Source organism: Chlamydomonas reinhardtii, chromosome 7, assembly GCF_000002595.2.
Source record: "Chlamydomonas reinhardtii strain CC-503 cw92 mt+ chromosome 7, whole genome shotgun sequence".
Taxonomy (NCBI): domain Eukaryota; kingdom Viridiplantae; phylum Chlorophyta; class Chlorophyceae; order Chlamydomonadales; family Chlamydomonadaceae; genus Chlamydomonas; species Chlamydomonas reinhardtii.
This window is the reverse complement of record NC_057010.1, coordinates 5,636,105-5,656,499: the sequence shown is the minus strand read 5'-3', so window position 1 is coordinate 5,656,499 and position 20,395 is coordinate 5,636,105. Positions and strand designations below refer to the sequence as shown.

General features: G+C 64.4%; 2 protein-coding genes across 3 annotated transcripts; both read left to right on the top strand.

Moving 5' to 3' along the window:
• Window positions 1-437: 437 nt before the first annotated feature.
• On the top strand, window positions 438-13,203 carry CHLRE_07g352251v5 (uncharacterized protein). The gene is made up of 23 exons (XM_043064585.1): window positions 438-660; window positions 749-812; window positions 917-1,021; window positions 1,876-2,127; window positions 2,427-2,741; window positions 3,117-3,290; window positions 3,657-3,719; window positions 3,984-4,145; window positions 4,737-4,840; window positions 5,107-5,162; window positions 5,555-5,748; window positions 5,994-6,077; window positions 6,633-6,947; window positions 7,158-7,424; window positions 7,794-7,887; window positions 8,513-8,588; window positions 8,938-9,136; window positions 9,535-9,705; window positions 9,878-10,069; window positions 10,292-11,169; window positions 11,451-11,622; window positions 11,934-12,174; window positions 12,491-13,203. The coding sequence occupies exons 1-23, from the start codon at window positions 533-535 to the stop codon at window positions 12,916-12,918; spliced, it is 4,734 nt and encodes a 1,577-aa protein (XP_042923153.1). The 5' UTR covers window positions 438-532; the 3' UTR covers window positions 12,919-13,203.
• A 214-nt stretch (window positions 13,204-13,417) lies between these two features.
• On the top strand, window positions 13,418-20,195 carry CHLRE_07g352250v5 (uncharacterized protein). Of its 2 annotated transcripts, none has more exons than XM_043064584.1 (12): window positions 13,418-13,738; window positions 14,100-14,132; window positions 14,325-14,348; window positions 15,639-16,139; window positions 16,294-16,376; window positions 16,564-16,604; window positions 16,717-16,809; window positions 16,948-17,165; window positions 17,604-17,671; window positions 18,096-18,333; window positions 18,605-18,727; window positions 18,942-20,195. In XM_043064584.1, exons 1-12 carry the CDS (start codon window positions 13,552-13,554, stop codon window positions 19,196-19,198), a joined length of 1,866 nt encoding a protein of 621 aa, XP_042923151.1. In that variant the 5' UTR covers window positions 13,418-13,551; the 3' UTR covers window positions 19,199-20,195. The 2 variants fall into 2 exon arrangements, with proteins under 2 accessions (XP_042923151.1, XP_042923152.1); XM_043064583.1 differs by having other exon boundaries at window positions 14,097-14,132.
• The last annotated feature ends 200 nt before the right edge of the window (window positions 20,196-20,395 follow it).

Genomic DNA, 20,395 nt, shown 5'->3' with positions numbered 1-20,395 from the left:
TGCAATGAAAATAACTACCGTGGGTCCCAACGCGCGGGATGCCTGGCTTTGGCATGGCACCGGCGATGCCCTCTGCGCGTGCCGCGCGAAGAACGAGTAGACTATTGCAGCTGCATAAGGACATGCAGCTTCGGTTGCTACAAGTTAGTGAGCTTGGGGCTCAACCGGCAGCCGGGCAAGTCGAGTGCACAGCTGCATGCGTGCGTGTAAGGTGCCTGTCTCGGGCGTGGGACACAGCGGGTTGTGCGCCAATGACGGTTCATAATAGAAGGTCAAGTTAGCCGTATAGAGTGGTGCGAAACAGGTTGCGCAGCGAGCCTTCATGCCGCATGGCGTGCCGGCGGTTGTGGCGGTTGCTCTGGCCAGGTTTTGGCCGCGAACGCCCCTCTCTGAGCATATGTATAGACTACTAATGTTGCTGTCTCGGCGTACTATCTACGATAACATGCGCTAGCCTTCTACGCCCTTCTTTGGGCCAGGCTTCCGACAAGCCTGCCCTGAAGCCGGACTGCCACACTTGTAAATAGTCCTAATGACAAAAACAAGCAAGCGCCAGCAGAAAAATAAGCAAAGCAATAGCTGTCGCAGCAAGGCTGGCGGCGACACTGCGCTCGCCGGGCTTGACTTGCTTTCAGATGAGCTACGGCAGCAATATGAGGAGTAAGCAAGAGTCTTATACAAACCTGCGCTGGTATGTGCTTAAGGCGTAGGTTCGTTTGACAAACTACTGCATTTTCCATGATTGCAGCGCTGGAATCAATGCGTCAGAGCTCCTCGTGGCCTCAGGACCGAAGAAAAAGGACTCAAAGCAGGTGTGGCTTCGCGGGCGTTGAATCGTCGCGGCGCATCCTCGACTTGGCCGTCCGCGATTGGCCTAAAACCAAACATCCTAACTGATTTACAAGTATGGTTACAGGGAGGCGGCAAAGCTGCCGAGCCGGAACCGGAGCTAAGCAAGTCGCAGCTGCGCAAGCTCAAGCAGGTCCAGCTGAAGAAGGAGCGCCGCGAGAATTTGTCGCAGGTGACAGTGGCTGAAGGAGCGGACAATCTGAGGGTGTCAGCGGGTTGGGTGGCCGGGTTCGGAGCCTGGAATGTGGGGGGAGTGGTGGAGGGGTGTGGGTGCCTGCATGCCACACACGTCACGAAACGGGGTGTGGGCAGGTGCCTGCATGCCAAACGCCACACACACGTCACGAAACACACAAACCCGCACACACACGCGTCACGAAACACACAAACCCGCACACACACACACACACACACACACACACACACACACACACACACACACACCAGCTCCCGCCAGCCCACGGCGCACACACGTCACACGCACACACACCAGCTTGACACGCGTCTGGAAACGCTGCAACCGCCGCCCGCCACGTCCCCCATGCCGCCTCGACCCCGTTTCGTCGCAGTGCCACCGCTAACTCGCCCTCTTCCAATAGTGTTATTGTACTTAGTGGGCGGGATTTGGGACGCGTGATACCTAGCTTGTCTGCTGCACGCCGCCTCTCTTATCGCCGTTGCCATTCACATGCCCGTGACACTTCCTCGCTGCCGCCCTATGCCCATGCTTCCACCTTTGCCTATAGGTGAGCTCGACTACGACCAGCGGGCGGGAATCTGGGAATTAGGCGTGCTGGGTAAACGTTGTTTAGCGCGCCCAGGGTGCGGAGCATGGACGCATACAGGTGCAACGCGGGGTCAGGCCGAATGGTCGCCCGTGGGGTTCCAGGCTTATCGCGGGTAAGTATGACTACCTGGGTCACGACAGTCACGCGACGCTCGGTAAAAATGGTGGGTATCGGTAAGTAACTCCGTCGCGTCATTGGGCGGGCTTTCGTTTCGTTTATTAACACACACACACGCCAGGTGCTGGCCTCCCTCCATGAGCACGCCGCCAGCGACAGCGCCCTGGCCCTGCTGCGGCCGCTGCACCAACGCGGCCACCGCGAGACCAAGAAGCAGCGGCTGCGGCGGGAGCTGCAGCTGCAGCGGGCGGGCATCGCGCCGGCAGCAGCAGCAGGCGAGGGGGCGGGCGGCGGCAGCGAGCTTCTGCGGCGGCGGCGGGTGCCGGGCGCGGGGGAGGAGATGGAGCGGAGCGACGACTCGGAGGAGGAGGAGGTGGGCGGAGGCGTGTGTGGTGGTGGTTGGGGGTTGATGGTTGGTGGCGGAGGGGCGCATTTGGGTTTGGGTTGGGAGGTGGGAGGAGGCATCTGGGCGCGTGGGCCTGTGGGCGCGTGCTGAAGGGATATTTGGAGAGAGGCGCGGGCAGTGCCAACGGTGGATGGGCATGGCGGCGCGCAAATGGCATGCTGGGCGCGGGAAGGGCACGTGCGGTCGTGCATGTGCCCCGTGCCGCGTACCGCCTCGCCGACACGAGCCCACGTCATCCCTCTCCGCATCCCTCCCGCAACCTCCAGGACGAGAGCGAGGACGAGGAGCCAGTGAAGGGCGGGGCGGCGGCTGCGGGTGCTGGTGCTGGTGCGGCAGCCCGTACGGGTGCGGCCAGTGGCGATGACAGCGGCAGCGACAGCGGCAGCGAGGGGCAGCGGGAGCAACCACCACAGGCGGCACGGCCGGCCGCCCTGCCGCCGCCGCAGCCCAAGGCGCCAGTGGACCCGGAGGTGGCGGCGGCCGCGGCTGCGGCGGCTCGCAAGGAGGCGATGCGGGCGGCCAAGCAGGAGGCGGAGCGCATCCGGGCGCAGGAGCTGGGGGGCGCGGTGCCAGCAGTGCAGGTGTGTGTATGGGGGAATGGGGTGGTGGTGGTGGGTGGGTGGGGTGGGGTGGGGTAGGGGTTGTAAAGACCAACCCAAGGGGGGGGCAGGCGGCGCATGCCGCAGACGGATATGGCTGGGGGTGGCTGGGGTCGGGTTGACTGGTGGCAAGGTGGCATGTGTATTGGTGGTCGGTTTGGGAGGAGGGGCAGGGGCTTGGGGCAGCAAGGGCGGCAATGGGTCTGAGAGTGATTGGGGTTGGGGCGGGCCTGGGCCGCCGTGAATGTAGGCAGCTGGATCCAGCGGCAACATGGCGCCACAGCCGGTTATGCCCCTTGCGCTCTTCAACAACACGCCTTGCGACCCCACCTGTGACACTGCCCCCACCCCTTGCAGGATGAGTCCCTAGGCGACGGCGCGGAGGTGGCGGCGGCGCGGCGCCAGGCCGCCGCCGCCGCCGCCGAGGCCTCCCAGTGGCCGCACCGGGTGGTGCACGTGTCGCGGCCGGCAGCCATCACGGCGGCGCGGCTGGGGCTGCCCATCAGCGGCATGGAGGCCGACATCATGGAGGTGGGGGTGGCGGGGGTGGGGGTGGGGGTGGGTGGGGTGGGGGGGCGTGTGTGTATTGAGGCGGGCGGGGAGGGGGATGTTCAGGGGATGGGGAGATGGGGATGATGGTGAAGGAACCCTGCGAAAGCGGAATCCAAGTTCGCCAGGCTGCACGTGTGTGTGTGTGGGGGGGGTGGGGGTTACATGCATTAAGTTTGCGAAGTGAAGTCGTAGCCACGTACAAAGGTACACAGTAGTCGTCGGGGTGGGGGTGGGGTGGGGTGGGGCTCCTTCTCGATGAGAGAGCCCGGGCCCGGGCAACGACCGGGCTGACTCCTCCGTTAACACACATATACCCCCCCCCCCCCCACACACACACTCACGCAGGCGGTGGCTGCCAACGACGTCATCGTGCTGGCGGGAGAGACCGGCTGCGGCAAGACCACACAGGTGGGTGGACTGGGGGTGGGGTTTGGGGGGGGACTTGCTTGAAACCCACATGCCCAAACACTGCCATCGCAAAACCGGGCAGGAGTTCAGCTGGGGCCTGGCCGCATCTGACGCCCTAGCCAGAGCACTGCCACACTGACCCCCACCTCCTCTCACCCCCTCTCTCATCCTCTCTCCTCCCGTCTCACCCGCCTCCTCTCCCCTGCTTCTGCTCCTGCTCCTGCTCCTGCTCCTCCCAACCCACCCGCGCCACCCCCTCCGCAGGTGCCGCAGTTCCTGCTGGAGGCGGGCTACGGATGCCGCGACTACCCGGAGCGCGGCGGCGCGGTGGGCATCACGCAGCCGCGGCGCGTGGCGGCGGTCAGCACGGCGCAGCGCGTGGCGGAGGAGCTGGGGTGCGCCATTGGGGAGGCGGTGGGGTACCAGGTGAGGGGGGCGGGGGCGGGGTGGGTGGGTGGGGGGTTGCAAGGATGGTGGGAGAAGCGGTGCATGATGCAGGACGCACTGGAGACGCAGATGGGGGTGGGCAGGGGGGGGCAGGGGGTCGCCCACACGGTATCGGGGGTGGGGGGGTTTGGGATGCAGGGGGCAATGGCACGGGGCGATGGGGTGCAGGGGGGTTACTAGGACCATACGAGAATGATGAAAGCCAATGTGCGCGGGTGATGACGGGTGTAGATGTCATATGGTGTTGCAGTGCTGGGGTGTAAGGTGTGGGTTTGGGGTCGAGCCACTGCATGCGCCGCCACCGCCACCGCCACCGCCACCACCCCATCCGCCGCCGTACCGCCCACCTGCCCCTGCTCCCTGCCCTTGCCCATTCTCCTCTACCCCTCACCTCACCACTGCCCCCCCTCCCCCAACCTTGCCTGGCTACAACTCCGCTTCTTCTTCATTTATCATGATTGTAATCCCCCCTTGGTTTAGTTTGGCCTGATACTTACAACTCCCCTCCCTTGTACCGCTTTTCCAAACATCCTTGCAATCCCCCTCTCCCCCTCCGCCTCTCCCCCTCAGGTCCGCTACGACCGCGCTGTAGGCTCGGGCACGGCGCTCAAGTTCATGACGGACGGCATCTTGCTGCGCGAGCTACAGCTGGACTTCGCGCTGTCCGCATACAGGTGGGCGGCGGGGGGAGGGGGAAGCAGGGGGTTGCAAAGATGGTTGGTAAAGCGCTCCAGGATGCACTGCAGTTGCAGATGCAGAAGTCGTTAACAAATGAGCGGCCCTCGGGGATGCAAGGGGGGGAGGCGGGGAGGGGCAGGGGGAGGCAGGGAGGGAGGCACAGGTGGGCGGCGGCAGGCGGGCGGACGGGGTGCGTGGCGGGGGGGTGAACGTGGACGCTGGCACCCGTGTTGACGTCCCTTCCTCCCTGACCCGCCCTCAGCGCCATCATTGTGGACGAGGCTCACGAGCGCGCTCTCAACACCGACCTGCTGCTAGGTGGGTGGGTGCGATGGGTGGGTGCGGGGCAGTGGGTGGGTGCGGTGAGGGGGGGAGCTGGGTGTGTGTGGAGCTTGGTGTGGGGTAGGGCTTGGGGTGGGTGCGGGGCTGAGTGGGTGTGGGTCGTCCGGGCCACAGCACTTGATGGGGTATTGGCAACGGCACGCTGTGGCTTCTGACAGCGCCGGAGACGAGTCCCCCAGTCCGACCTGCGACCCCTTTCCTCCACTCCCCGCCCGCCTCCACCATGTGGCCCTGGCCCCACCCCACCACAGCCCACCCGATCCCACCCCATCCCTCCCCACCCCACCCTATCCAATCCCCACCCCTGCAGTCTTCAGTGCATCCTGTACCGCTTTTCCAAACATCCTTGCAACCCCTCCGGCCCGCAGGCATGCTGTCTCGCATCGTGCCGCTGCGCCGGCGGCTGTGGCGGCAGCGGCAGGAGGCGCTGGCCCGCGGCGAGGCGCCGCCGCCCGGGCCGCCCGTGTACCCGCTCAAGCTCATTGTGATGAGCGCCACGCTGCGCACCTCGGACTTCACAGAGAACAAGCGCCTGTTCGACAGCCCGCCGCCAGTCATCAACGTGCGTGTCGGCCGCGTTCTGCTATTTGCTATGTGATACTTGCTAGCTATTTGCTGTTGCTGCTGTGCTGCGTTTGCTGTTGTACGGGATGTGCGGGTTTGGGGGTTGGGTGTTGGCTCCCACCGCCCTTGCCAGCCGACACGCGCGCACACCCGCGCAAACTCAAACCGCATGTATCCTCTCTCCCTCTCCTCACATACAAACACATACACACACGTATGTTTGTTGTGTGTGTGCCCCTGCAGGTGCCTGCCCGCCAGTTCCCGGTGACGGTGCACTTCAGCCGCCGCACCGAGATGACCGACTACGTGTCGGCGGCCTTCCGCAAGGTGTGTAGCTACGGCGGCCGCGTGCAGGCGACTGCAGCGGTGCTGCACTGTTTGTGTGTTGATGTCTCTGTGTGTGTGTGTGTGTGTGTGTGTGTGTGTGTGTGTGTGTTAGAAAAAAACAACAAAACGAAGCCCGCCCAAGCGGTGTGTGTGTGTGTGTGTGTGTGTGTGTGTTGATGTCTGTGTGTGTGTGTGTTTGTGCGTAGTATTTTCCAACTCCAAGTAGACCAAGGCCCATCGCCCGCATGTGAACGGCAGTCTGCAGTCCGCGCTAGAGGTAGAGCGAAGCCCCGGCTGGGACGCACGGCACGGCATGCGCGCGCGGCTGCACTGGAGAGCACCACAAACATGACACACGCACCCACACCCTCATGCGCTGCCGTACTTCTGGCGCTCCGCACCTACGCACCTGTGGATGCCTCAGTGCTGCCTCTCTTCGCTGGCCGCTCCCGTCTTCCCCCCCCCGCGCAAACCCCCACCCATCCCCACCCACCCAACCCCTCACCTAGCCACCTAAATCACCCCACCCCACCCGCCTGCCTGCCTGTCCCCCAGGTCACGCGCATCCACGCCGAGCTGCCGCCGGGCGGCGTGCTGGTGTTCCTCACGGGGCAGCGTGAGGTGGAGCAGCTGTGCAAGCGCCTGCGCAACCACTACGCAGTGCAGCGGGCCCGGCGGGAGGCCGGCGGCGCAGCAGGCGGCGGTGACGAGGGTGGTGCGGAGGCGGAGGCGGAGGTGGAGGTGGATGAGGAGGCGGAGCTGGTGGAGCAGTATGGGGGCGGCGGCGGCGACGGGGCGGAGGTGGCGGGCGACGCGGCGGAGCGGCGGCGGCGAGCCGGCGGCGGCGAGGAGGAGATCGATGACTACGGGGTGAGTTAAGTGGGTTGTGTGGGGTTGAGTAACGTGGGTTACGTAAGATCCAATTTCAACGTACAGCTGTCGTGGGGGAGAGCACATACGTGTACGGTACTTTGCGTTGCGGCCAGCTCAGGGCCCTTGCACGTTTGCTGCAGTCTCCTCAAGTCCCTTTCAAACGGGGTGCCTGGAATCCACACCCACACCCACACTCGCCGTCACCAGGAGATGAACGGCGACGACCCCGAGGGCGACGAGGACGAGGAGGAGGTGGTGGTCATGGGCGGAGACCAGTTCACGCCGGAGGAGATCGCCGAGGCCGAGCGCCGCTTCGAGGAGACCTACGGCCGCCAGATGCCGGGGGCAGCCGGGGCAGCCGGGGCAGCAGCGGCGGGAGGGGCGGGAGGGGCGAAGGGCGCGGGAGGGGCGGAGGCGGCTCAGGGCGCGGCGGCGCCTGTGTACGTCCTGCCGCTGTACGCCATGTTGCCGCAGGTGTGTGTGTGTGTGTGCGGGGGGGGGGGGCGGGCGGGGGGGCATCTGGGGTTGGGGTTGGGAGTTGGGTTGGATTTGGGATTTCAGGTCGGGGTGTGCGGTGGAGATCCGGTGGCACGGTGCAGTCCTGGGTGGCAGGCACGCATGGCTGTGTGCCCTGTGTGCCCTGTACTGCAAAGCTGAGCTGTCCAGAACCCGTGCACCTCACAGCCCTGCTGTCCCGCTTTCCACCAACCTCACCGCCCCCGCCTGCCGTACCACCGTGCCTGGCTATAACTTCACTTCTCGGTTAATCAAGGCATGTAACCCCACGCCCCACCCCCCACCCCATCATGAATGTAAACCTCCCTCCCGCACGCACACACGCAGGCCCGCCAAGCCAAGGTGTTTGCGCCGCACCCGGCCGGCAGCCGCCTCATCATCGTGGCCACAAACGTGGCGGAGACGTCGCTGACCATCCCGGGTGGGTTGGCTTGGGAGGGGGGAGGGCTGGGGGGGGACTTGGTTTCTTCAAGGGTCATGCACCCCGAAGGCTGGTGAGAGCTGGTTTATCCATTCTGCCACGAGACTGCTTAGACGCGAGGACGCAGGAAAGTTCCTGGGTAGGTGGATATTGCAGCGGGCCCAGGGACGCTGTAGTCTGGTGGTGGGTGTGGGGTGGGGTGGTGGGACGGGCTGCTGCCACCGACCGTACGCCGGTGGCGCCACCCCTCCAGCACCCGAGCTCAAGCGCTGAGGCCTAAGCGCCACGAGCCCCAGGGCCGTGGTCTGCGAGGCCTGTCGCCCTGGGGGACTCAGCGCAGGTCCCTGCGTCCCTACCCTGCATCCCTGCCCCCACCTTGCGCCCCTTCCCTGCATCCGTGCCCTTCCCTGCGTCCCTTCCCTGCATCCCTGCCCCCACCTTGCGCCCCTTCCCTGCATCCGTGCCCTTCCCTGCGTCCCTTCCCTGCATTCCTGCCCCCACCTTGCGTCCCTTCCCTGCGTCCCTGCCCCTGACCTGCCCACCGCCTCCTCGCCAACGCCGCCACCCACCCTCCCACAACCCCTCTCATCACACCCACGCCCACGCCGCCACCCACACTGCACAGGCATCCGCTATGTGGTGGATGCGGGCCGCAGCAAGCAGAAGCTGTTGGAGGACACCAGCGGCGGACAGATGGCCAGGTTGGCGAGGGCGGCGGTGGGGTGGTGGGGGTGGTGGTGGGGGTTGCAGATACCAGCCCAATTTGAACCAAACCCAATGCAAACGAGCGAGAAGGACAGCGCGGGGTGGGGGGTGGGAGGTGGGTGGGCGATGCCAGGTGGCCCCCGTGTGCCCCGTGTGTCGAGGGACGGAGGGATGCCGTACGCACTGGGGTCGGCCGCGACACGCACGCGGCCCAGATCATTGACAGCTGTTTGTGCACGTACACACACAAGCCTGCCGGCTGCGCTTCTTTGAGCTAGTAACCCAGCTGTACAAAACCCCAATCCCCATCACACACGCACACACGCACACAAACCCGCATTCCAGGTACGAGGTGCGTTGGATCAGCAAGGCCAGCGCCTCGCAGCGCGCCGGCCGCGCCGGCCGCACCTGCCCCGGCCACGCCTACCGGTTGTTCAGCAGCGCGCACTTCAACGACACCTTCCCAGACCACTCGCCGCCCGAGATCGTGAACACCAGCCTGGAGGGCACCGTGCTGGTCATGAAGGCCATGGGCGTGGACCGGGTGAGCGGGTCTAGAGGGGGAGGGGGAGGGAGGAGGGGAAGGGGGAGGGAGGGAAGAGGGGCGAAAGGGAGGGAGGGAAGAGGGGCAAAAAGGGGAGAGGGAGGGGCAGGGAGGGAAAGGAGGCGGAAGGGTGACGGTAGCCGGGGAGGGGTTCCTTTTCCAAGCTGCGGTGGATGGCTTTGCGGGAATGAGGGCGGGTTGGCAGAACGGAACGTGTGGTGTGTGACATGGCAGCGCCTGCCTACCGTATCGCGTGCCGCATCTCCCCTCGTCCCCCCTCTGTCAATTGGGGCCTATTCCGTTGGGCTCAGGCATGCAATCTTGTACACCCCCTGGCTACGCCTTCACTTCCGATTAATCATGATTGTCACCCCCCCCCCCCTCGCTCGTTGCACCAGGTCCACAATTTCCCCTTCCCCACGCCGCCCGAGCCGGCGGCGCTGCTGGCGGCGCACGGGTGCCTGGAGGCGTTGGGCGCACTGGTGCCCGGCAGCGGCCGCCTCACAGACATCGGGCGGGCCATGGCGGCGTTCCCCATCAGCCCGCGACACGCGCGCATGCTGCTCGAGGTGCGCATGCATCGCCGTATGGGCTGCGGGCGCAAGGAGATGCATGTTCCAGGGGAGGTTTGCTGGAACGGCGGTTAGCGTAATAGCATTGTGATCAAGGCCTTGTCGTGACAGTGGCATAGCCTGGAGACTGATGGTGAAAATGGTGTGTGTGGATATGGTATCGCTGCAGGTGCTGCGGTGGCACAAGTCGCTGTCGGCGGAGCGGGAGTCGGAGCGGGAAGCCGACCGTGACGCCGGCGCCGCCGCTGGGCCGCTATCGGTGCCGGAGGCGGTGGCCCGGCGGGCGGGCCGCGCGCTTCCGTACGCTGTGGCTCTGGCGGCGGCGGTGAGCGTGGAGAGCCCCTTCATCCACATCGACACGGTGAGGATCACTCGATGTTAAGTGGGTGATGAAATGTTCAGATGGTTATCTGTTTACACCAGGAGTTGTTTGTGACACCCGCGTCGTGCTGAGCGAGTGATTGTAACTTGTGGCAACGCCGGGGTAGGCGAAGAGCGCAAGGTTGAGTGAGTTTGGGGGCACGGGGTGGACGCAACACGACACACACAGCACGAAACACACATTGTCAATCACGCAACACAGGTTGGCGGCGGCGACGATGACGGCGGCGGCGGTGCGGGTCGTGACCAGGACGACGGTGCCGATGCAGACCAAGAGCAGGCAGAGGCCGGCGGCGCCGGCGGGGCGGCGGCGCGCGGCAAGCGCGGCGGCGGCAAAGCGGATCGCCGCGACGTTGACGGCGGCAAGAAGCAGGCGCCCAAGAAGGCCCGACGCGGCAACGGTGGCGGCCGGGATGATTACGAGGAAGAGGAAGAGGACGATCGCGGTGATGCGGAGGAAGAGGAGGAGGAGGGACGCGCGGGACCAGGCCCAGGCAGCGCTGCCCGGCGCGCCGCGGCTGCTGCTGCCAAGGAGGCCTCGCGGCGCAAGCGCGAGGCGGCGGCGGCGCTGCAGGCGCGCTTCCGCCATCCGCACAGTGATGCCCTATCGGCTCTGGCGGCGCTTGTGGCGTTCGAGGCGGCGGGCGAGGACGAGGAGTTTGCGGCACGGCACTACCTGCACGGCCGCAACCTGAGGGAGGCGGCCGACCTGCACAAGCAGTTGCTGCGGGTGCTGGCGCTACAGCAGGCGCGCGACGCCGCCGGTGGCGGGGCGGGGGCGCGAGGGGAGGGCGGCGGTGCACTGGCGGAGGAGCTGGCGGCGGCAGCAAAGGAGATTGCGGCGGCTATGGCGTTGGCGCCGGAGGCGCGGAGCGGCAAGGCGCAGGCGGCTGCGGCCGCGGCGGCGGCGGCGGCGGCGGCGGCGGCTGGGGCCAGGGACGTGGCTGGGGCGACGGCGGCGGCGCTGCTGCCGGAGCGAGTGACGGCAGTGCTGCGGCGGGCTCTGGCGGCGGGCTGGGCGGACCAGGTGGCTCGGCGGGTGCGCACGTCCGAGTACCTGAAACAGCTGGGCGAGAGCAGGTGGGCGCCTTTTGCGTTTGGGTTTGGGTTTGGGTTTGGGTTGGAGTTCAGTTCGAGTTTGGAATTGGGGTTGGGGTCCGGGATGGGTTGGGGATGGGTCAGGTTGGGGGAAGGGTATGACAGGCATCAGGGCAGGGGTGGGCAGGTTCTCATTAGCAGCCTGCTGCACACCAGCCTAGGGTCCAAACCCGTAGCAGGTGTAACTCCTCTTCCTACCTCATCTCCGTCCCCCTCTTCCCTCCTTCCCCTCTTCCCCTTTCCTCTCCTCCCCCGCCCCGCAGGCGCAAGCACCACGCGGTGCGCTACCAGCCCGCCTGCCTGCCCGACCCCGCAGACCACGTGTTCCTGCACCCCCGCTCCGCGCTGCACGGCTCGCCGCCCGAGCTGGTGGTGTACGGCGGCCTGCTGCGCACCGACAAGCGGCCCTACATGGCGGGCCTCACAGCAATCGAGGTGGGGGCTGGCGGGAGGGCGCCGCGTGTGTTGGTCTTTGCGTTTGTGTGTGGCAGGGGTTGTGGGGGAATGGAGTATGTGGGATTAGGCGCCTTCATAAAGGCCTGGCGAGTGCGGCGGTGTTTGAGCTGGAGGTCGTTGGAGCGCCCGTTGCTGGCCCATCCCACACCGCGGCTGCTGCGCCTTTCCGCCCCCAATCACCTCTCCACCCACCCCCGCCCCCGCCCTCCACTTGCTGTGTACCTGGCGCGCCACTTGGTCCTCCATTCCTCCTCCTTCACTGCGCACCTGCATTGCACCGCCCCGCGCAGCCCGAGTGGCTGACGGAGAGCGGCACGCCGCTGTGTGTGCTGTCCGAGGCACCGCTGGCCGACCCCCCGCCCGCCTACCGCGGCGGCGCCACCGACGCAGTGGTCGCCTACCGCGAGGCCCGGTACGGGCTGCACGGCTGGGCGCTGCCGGCCGTGGCGGCGCCGCACCCCGACGCGGCGGAGCGGGCGGCGGTGTTTGGCGCGGCGCTGTTGGAGGGGCGAGTGCTGCCGGCGCTGGCGGGTAGGTGTTGTGTGTGTGCGGGGCGTGCGCGGCGACGGGCCGGGTGGTAAACTGATGAGCCGGGGACTGACTTGGTTGCCGTGGTGGTGGTCCCGGGTTCGCGAGTCTGCTCGGGGGCACAGGCAGCGGCTGAGGCGGCGGAGGCGGAGACGCAGGCAGAGGAAATGGTCCAGTCAGGGACGCGGGTTTGGGGCTTGAGGTACCTCAACTAGCGGTGTCGGGTGTTAGTTGGGGCTGCTGCGTACCGTACCTCGCTCGCCAGCCGCTGCTGAGGTTGATGGCGGTCGCTTCTTGCTTGCTGCGCCTCTTCTCGCAGACCTGCGGTCGCACCTGGCGGCCTCTCCCGCCATGCTGCTGCGGCCTGAGCTCCGCGGCGTGGCGCGAGTGGGCGAGCTGGTGGGGGCTCTCAGCCGCGCGCGTGTCGACAGCCGTGCCTCCCTGGCGGCGGCGTGGCAGGCGCAGCCGGGGCTGTTGCAGCGGGAGCTCACTGCCTGGGTCACCAAGAGCCAGCAGGGCGCGCTGCTGCGGCTGTGGCCGCGGCTGCTGGAACAGGCGGCGGCGCCGCCAGCGGCAGGGGGCGCAGGGGCGGGTGCAGGTGCTGGGGCGGGGGCGGGAGAGGGGAAGAAGGAGAGGCCAAAGGTTGCCATTGCAGTGAAGACGGCGCCTTTGGCAGTCTCATCAGCAGCAACAGCTAAGGCACGCAAGCAGGCAGTGGTGAAGCAGGGGAAGAGCAAGAAGCAGTAGCATGAGCAGTGGTGTTGTGCATAGCATGGCAGGGTGCTGAAGCACACGAATGGTGTGCATGTGCATACGGTACCCGAGCTGTGATGCAGTAATTGTATGTGTGAACCACGCACGTACAGGGTCAAATGTCAACTTGCGGTGTGTGTGGGCTGCTATGAGGCTCCGGTGTATAACCGAGAGCATGTGCTACCGGATCACCTGCAGAAGTATAGTGCTGTCAAGCCAGTAAGTAAAGTGTATGTACGAGCCTGTGCCCGGCACATGTAGAAGCGACGGTACTCACGTGCAGGCCGACCAGGTGCCCGTAGTGGCCGCCGGCGCCCTCCAGTCCCACCAGCCGCAGCAGGCCGCCGCGGTGCGCCACACGCGTCAGGCCGGGCTCCTCGCCGCGGACATCCGTGCGCCTGTGAGTGGGGGGTTGGGGGGTGGGGTGCGTGGGGGTGGGGGATTGTACCTAGGGGGGGTTGATTGTGTCCACCATTGGTATTGGCTTGGGCACCTGGTGGTATCCACCATTGGGCTCGCGATTGGGGCCCCCAACTATGCCGCCTGACAGGCACCGAGATAAGCCGTGACAAGAGGCTTCCTGCTGTGATGATAGATTAAGTTGGAGCAATTGTTAAGATTCGTAATATGAGTGCACAAGAATTAACATTTGCCGAGGTTGCACGTATCCGAAACCTCGCCCCAAGCACTGAATGGGCCATCAAAGCGGTGAATGCCTTCTCGAAGGCGTCGACAGCCGAGCAGACTGAGGTCCGCATCGCGAAGCCGGCGACCGCGCGCGAACTTCTCGAGGAGCTCATCTCCCGCCAGCCGGGTATGTATGACTGTTACTGAACAATAACTATGGTATGCAAATTTTCGCCGAGCATGCAGCTGCTACCGCAGCAGCAGCGCGTTGCTGTGCATGCGTCTTGTGTGCTCAGGCCTTGGCTGCTGACATTTTCCGCCGCGGTAGAGTACGTGGGGGGCTACCATGAACAACGCAGAGCTTATTAGAAATTGTGGTGATGGCCGGCCGCTGGGGCCGGGGCCGGCGGGGCCTGGCGGGGCGGGGCCACGCACGAAGTGGCTGCCATCCAGCTAGCACGCATTTTGCGCTGCCAGTATATATATGGTGTGCTATGGCCACCCGCACTGTCATCTATCTTCATGCCATCCATGTGCCCGCGCAGCAGGGCGCGGAGGTGGCGCAGGTTCGGCAGCAACGGGTAGGTGCCCGTCGCCTGCCGTTTGCTCGAGACTTTTCACACATGTCGTTCATTTTTGTTGTCGATGGCCATGGGCAGCACGGCATAAGCGGGCCGGCAATCAACTGCTGTTATACATATCAACGTTACTTTGTTAGAGGCATGCACGTTGTTAACGTAATGATGCCTACCTACCTGGGCCGGCTGCTGCAGGCGTAATAACGACTGTCATACAAGGTGAGGCGCGCGGCCTTCGCTGGCTGGGTGCTGGCCTGTCTAGCGCGAATGTAGTTGCGGTGCATGCGGCTTTATTGTCGGGATGGACGGGCTCAGGTGACACGCTGTTTTTGTGCCGGTTCAGAGGGCGGGGTGGTATGGGGTATAGGATGGATAGGTCCCGCCGCCGCCGGTCATCCCTCCGTGGGTTGGATTGGCCAGAGTAGGATTGGACCCAGCACTTGCTAACGGATTGGGTTTGACCGGCCAGGGATTGGAACACCACTTTTGGGGATTGGGTTTGGAACGGCAGGGGTGGATTGGAACCTGGCTTTGAGGCATTGGGTTCGGGACGGCAGGGATTGCAACCAGGCTTTCAGGGCTTGGGATAGAGACGGCAAGGATTGGAACCCGGACCTCGGGGATTGGGATTGGAGGTCGCGGCACAAAGGATAGCAAGTCGGCCTACTTGCCCTTTTACGGGAAAGTTCAGCACCTTTCCGGGAACGGATTCTTTCCGGGGAAGACGTTTTCCTAGAGTGCTATCCTGGGGTGACCAGAGGATCGGTACCCCATGCCAACCCTCTGCTGGCCGCCGGTTGGCTCCTGAATTCATGGGGCAGTACCACCTACCTGCAAGGCAGGTAGGGTTTTAAGTCCGCCGCATGCGCGCGCTACAGTATGTAGAGATTTGTTTGTACTGAAGGGAACAACAGGTTGCGCAAGCAACTGAGTGATTCCAGCACTGCTGACGCACATGCATGCGCAGCAGTAGTCTATCTGCTATGATTGCGGTATGTATACACAATTTCTAGCTATCTGCTGTTAGCACGGATGGACAGGAGCTTACTTGACGTACGTAGGGATCAATCAACGTTATTAGCCTTGTTATTTGCTTGCTTTTCAAGAATGGACAACAGCCCCTCCGTGAGCAGTTGTCGCCCCCCGCCCCCTCGCGTGGCTGGACGGCTAGCCGCGCGCGTGCCCCGCCCCTCGCGTCCACAGCGAACCAGAACGCTCCTCCATACGTTAATGCTTGGCAGTGTGGGAATGAAGGGATAGATGGGGTGCTGCTGGATCTCATATGCCCATTATTGACTCCTACCTCATAATAACGCGCCCTATCCATCATACGCGGAACATTCCACTTTTTGCCATGCATATGCACGTACGCACGCGAGCCTCCTAATTTTAGCATAGACGCCAGGGCTGCTGGCTCAAGTTGATCTCCTGCTGCAAAGTGCAAACGAACATCATGCATGCATAAGAATGGCCCGGGTGCGGATGTGCATTGTTATGCCCTGCTGGTAGGCGGACCCGACACCAGCATGGAATACATCCGGCGTGTCCTGGTGAAGCCGTACCCGTTGGGCGTGACTACTAATAATGTCGGCGGCGGCGGCGTGCCGATGAGCGCACCAGCAGCAGCAGCAGCAGCAGCAGTAAAAGCAGCAACAGCAGTGAAAGCAGCGGCGTGCTCGGGGCTTCTGGCCGAGCCGCTGGATGCCAAGCTGCCGGTGCTGGGCGCATTGGTGCAGGGGGCTTTGCTTGGCGACAGCAGGCTCGGGGAGTACGTGACGGTGGAGACGGGCGATGGGCTTGCTGCCTGGGCTCACAAGCTGCGCCTCACCACGACTGCCGCGCTGAGTGGCATGCATCTGTTCATCAGCGACAAGCTCGGGGGCTCGAAGACCATGACCACCGTGAAAATGGCCCTGCTGGTGGACGCAACGCTGTCGCTCGCCCTCGAAAACCTGGGTCTTTACACGAGCATGGACCGCGCCGCTGCAGACGAATCGTATGGCGCAGCAGGTGGGTGCGTGGGTGGGTGGGTGGGTGGATGGGTGGGTGCGGGGCGGGGCTGGGGTGGGTGCGGCAGCTACTTTGCACTGGTGTGCTTAGCTTGTAGTGCGTGTGATAACATGTATGGCGCTCGCGGTTCTGCTGTACGTTGGATTGCGTGCAGAGCAGCAGCTTCGCCCCGACTTCCTCTTGTGGGTGGGCAACGCTCTGCTGTTCAAGGGCGAGGAACACGCCTCAGACATGCAGGTACTAATAGGCAAGTAGTGTGCATCCGGCTGCTGTTGTGACCCAGCAGCACCCCTTGCGCTGCACGATTTGTGTCTATATGCCAACATTCAATATTCTTCGCTCGCCTTACTTGGTGGGTTGCTTGGTGGGTGCGTACGTGTGTGGTCCGTCTGAGCCCGCAGCAATGTTTTGTGTCCACATGCAGAGCGCTATTGCGGGGTTGTGGGCCAAGATGGCGACCCCATGGTATGTTGTGAGCCGCCGGTCTGCCAGCTCTCTAGCCACATCCACCTGCTGCTATAGTCACCCTGGCACGACGCCCAAGGATTGAACTCCAGGCCTTTACTTTGTCTTGCAGGATCCCAGCCCTGCTGCCGGACGCCAGCATGCCCTGCATGTTTGCCTACGCAGCTGCTGGAAACTCGGTGAAGTTCTTCGCTATTACCAGCAGGTGCGTGGGCCTGCCCGCTGCACTCATAAGTAAGGGGTTGTATGTGTTGTGCAATGCATGTGTACTGTGATAAAACTCGGGGGCTGATAATGTATACGACACACACTGGACGGCCTTATTACTCCTACCTTTCTGCAGCGGCGGCGGCGGTTCAGTGCGGATGACGACCATCAGCGAGCACCTGGACATCGGCACACCATTCGGTCGCATCCAGGTGGTGCACCACATCCTCAAGATCCTGCAGGTCCTGGTGGCGTACGCGCCTCACGTGCCAAGCATCCTCATGCCCCTTGGCGGCGTGAGGAAGGAGGTGGGACCCCTCGGCAACGTCCTGCGCAGTGTGACGCTGTTCCCAGGTGCGTGCATAATGAGCGGCGCACGCACGTACGCAGCACAAGTACCTACCATGCATTGCTGCGTGCTGGGCGGAGGAAGCGGGTCAGCAGTAGCGTACATGGCTGGGGTGGGACACTGGTAGACACGTGCTGGTAGCGGCGCGGTGCCACGGCCTACACGGCCGGGTGGGGCCTACCTAGCCTGCTAGTCGTCACCAACTGACCGAGATTGAGGCGTCGGCGGCGGGAAGAGGTATTCTTAATGAAAATTGGCAGGGGTGGGGCAGGCAGGGGCGCGTTAGTTATGGGCCACGCATGACTCTGCTAACTTGCATGGAGAACCGTCAAGGCAGGATTTCATACACGACGCGTGACAGTGCGGCGGCGGCGGTACTCCGGCCTGTCCAAATGCCCACGCCTTCATTACTTGATGGGTCGTCCCCTCCCTCGCTTTCGCAGAGTTTGTGCGGAAGAGCGTGGACCTGTCGCAGCAGGACGGCAGCACCATGGACTACCAGGGGCTTGCGGTGGGTAGCTATCTAGGTTGTGCGTGGCTGTACACGTACGTTGGTTCCGCTTACTTGGCCGTACGTATGCACCCGATGTGGGGCGGCACGGAGGGGTGAGCGGGGTGAGGGTTTACAAAATATACCAGGCCAAGTTGGTTCAAGCAAAGGGACTAGACACTGTTCGTTATGCGTGGGGCGGGGATATCCGCGATGTGGGGCGGGCGAGTATTTGTCAGGTCAAGCGCTCGTAAGGCTTGTTCGCATGCCTTCCACAAGCCACGGAAGGTTCTGGTGCCGCTCACATCACTGACCAGAAACAGCAGCGCCGCGGATACCCATTGGACAACGCTGGGTAGGCGTGCCTAGCTGCCATTGTTTCCTCATCAGCCGCCACCAACCAACCCTGCTGCGCGCGTGTGCGCGCGTGTGCGCGTTCTGGCAGGACATGTACCGCGCCCTTGGCGGCGTGCGCTGCCCCAACCTGGTCCGCCTGCACTGCCGCGGCGGCAGCAGTGGCGGCGGCAGCGGCGGCGGCATCCACCTGCAGCCCGACGGCAAGACGGTGGTGCTGTACCTGGAGCCCGTGGGGCTGCCACTGCAGCGCGCGCCGCCGAGCGAGGCCGACCTGCGGCGGGCGGTCCGCGACGTGCTGGCGGGCGTGGCGGCTCTGCACGCAGCAGGTGATGAGGCAGGCAAGGGGCGGGGCAGCACGCACTTGCTCATGGGAGCACGTACATACGGCAGGCAGGGAATGAAACATGCATGGGACGGCGTGCGCCGCTGGCTGGCTGGCTGGCTGGCTGGATGGTGCCGCTGGACAGTAGTACTACAGTAGTAGGCACCGAGGCTACATCCTAGGATGTAGCGACCAATCAGTGCGGTAACGGCATGCGTGTACCTGTGCCGTGCGTGTGGCATCCTGCTGCGGCGCCTACCGCCTACCTACCGCAGGCTTCGTGCACCGCGACATCAAGTGGCAGAATGTGATCAGGCTGCCGGCGGCCGCCGCCTTCACCACCGCCGCCTCGCAGCAGCCGGCGGACACGTACGTGCTCATTGACCTGGAGCACGCAGGTAGGCATCTACTTTGCTGCTGTCGGGCGGGCTGGACGTACGGCCCAGGCTGTAAAGGGCGAGCTAGGCTGCTGGGTTGAGCGAGGTGGATCGGAGCTGGCAAGCAAACCAGACAGACGGGCAAACAAGCTTGCTGTTTGCTCAACCCGCCGCTGTGCATCGCGCATTGTTTCGCCATACATCATTCTCGCTCACACGCACACCCCACCTACAGCGCCCGCGGACTTCCCGCTGGACTGCGGCCAGCCGCCGCCGTACCAGCTGCCCACGTGGCCGGCGGCGCACCTGCTGGACCCGGCCACGGGGCGCTACACGCGGCAGTCCGACCTGTGCATGCTGGCGGCGGCGCTGATGAGCTACCTGCCCTTCTCGCTCAGCGACAGCGGCTGCGACCTGCGGCAGCGGCTGGTGACGCGGCAGCTGCTGAGCGCCGAGGCGGCGCTGCAGCACGAGTGGCTGCTGCAGGAGTAGATGAGGCGCGGCGGCGGCGGCCGCTGCCGCTCGCCATGCTGCGCCAGCTGGTCGGGTGCGTGGATGGCTGGCAGTAGCGGCGGCACAGAACCGCTGGCAGCAGGCCGAGGTGTGTGTGTGCAGCCGCGACTCTTGCTGGATGGCTGACACTGCGCTTCTGCGGGATGCCGCGGCGAGGCGAACTGCTGGCCGCGCTAGCTGCAGCTGGGAGGCGTGGGGCGGGGTAACAGAAGCCGGAATGGCCAGACGGCCAGTGGTGCTGGAGATTCAGTGCAGCAACACGGACCAGCAGGGTGCGTGTGGGCGCGGCAGTGCACTAGCAGCGATGACAGCCAGCCGCGTGCCGCCTATCGGGAGTATTGCTTGTGGGCAGATACGTGCAGTGGCGGCACGCAGCGGGAGCGGGCGACGGCGACCCGCTCTTCGCGGCGGTGGGGCTGCGCACGGTGGGGGCAGGAGGGGAAGGAGTGGTTTACGCGGCGGCTAAGGAGCCTGCTACAGGCGGTGTGGGAAGGGGCCGCAGGTAAAGCCGGACGCGGCTAGTTTCTCAGCTCACAGCCTGCGTAGGGGCCGCGGGGCTACGGCAGCTGCCAATGCGGGGCTATCGATTGAAGACATTATTACGGCGTACGGCCGGTGGAAGTCTGCGTGTACATTTGTAGATCAACCTTACAGCAGCGGCGGCTAGTGGCGAGAGTGTGAGCATGTGGGGAACCAGTCTGGGGGTAGTTCCTGCCCGCCGGCGCAAGCAAGGTAGGCGCGGCGGGGCAGACCTGGTTTGAAAGGGCGGCGTTTGGTGGGCGCCGCCGGGCCGGCTGTGGGGAGATGGATCCAGAGTTCTAACCCGCACGTGTACGGCCCGCAATCCCCCATATCTGTTTTGCTGCTGCCTGGACATAGCGTAAGCAGGTTTGCGAACGGACGCTGAAGGCGGCAACGTGGCTGAGAGAGACATGGCACTGAGTGCAATCAAGACGATGCGGTGTTATTTTGTGGGTGTATTACATGGGCCCCGACTCTCCGCAGCCCATCAGCTCAAAACATGATTACGCCTTTCGACAAGTCAAGAACTGCCAGTTGCGACGTACTGCACATGCATCACCGTGCGTGCGTGTGTGTGTGTGTGTGTGTGTGTGTGTGTGTGTGTGTGTGTGTGTGTGTGTGTGTGTGTGTGTGTGTGTGTGTGTGTGTGACATC

What these genes read in the sequence shown, in the direction of transcription:
- CHLRE_07g352251v5 (XM_043064585.1), top strand. Translation starts at nt 533, where the DNA reads ATGACAAAAACAAGCAAGCGCCAGCAGAAAAATAAGCAAAGCAATAGC. An exon ending in CAACACCGACCTGCTGCTAG is followed by an intron (nt 5,163 to 5,554) that starts GTGGGTGGGTGC and finishes TCCGGCCCGCAG; the next exon opens with GCATGCTGTCTCGCATCGTG. An exon ending in AGCGGCGGACAGATGGCCAG is followed by an intron (nt 8,589 to 8,937) that starts GTTGGCGAGGGC and finishes CCCGCATTCCAG; the next exon opens with GTACGAGGTGCGTTGGATCA.
- CHLRE_07g352250v5 (XM_043064583.1), top strand. Translation starts at nt 13,552, where the DNA reads ATGAGTGCACAAGAATTAACATTTGCCGAGGTTGCACGTATCCGAAAC. An exon ending in TTCTTCGCTATTACCAGCAG is followed by an intron (nt 16,810 to 16,947) that starts GTGCGTGGGCCT and finishes ACCTTTCTGCAG; the next exon opens with CGGCGGCGGCGGTTCAGTGC. An exon ending in CAGTGTGACGCTGTTCCCAG is followed by an intron (nt 17,166 to 17,603) that starts GTGCGTGCATAA and finishes TCGCTTTCGCAG; the next exon opens with AGTTTGTGCGGAAGAGCGTG.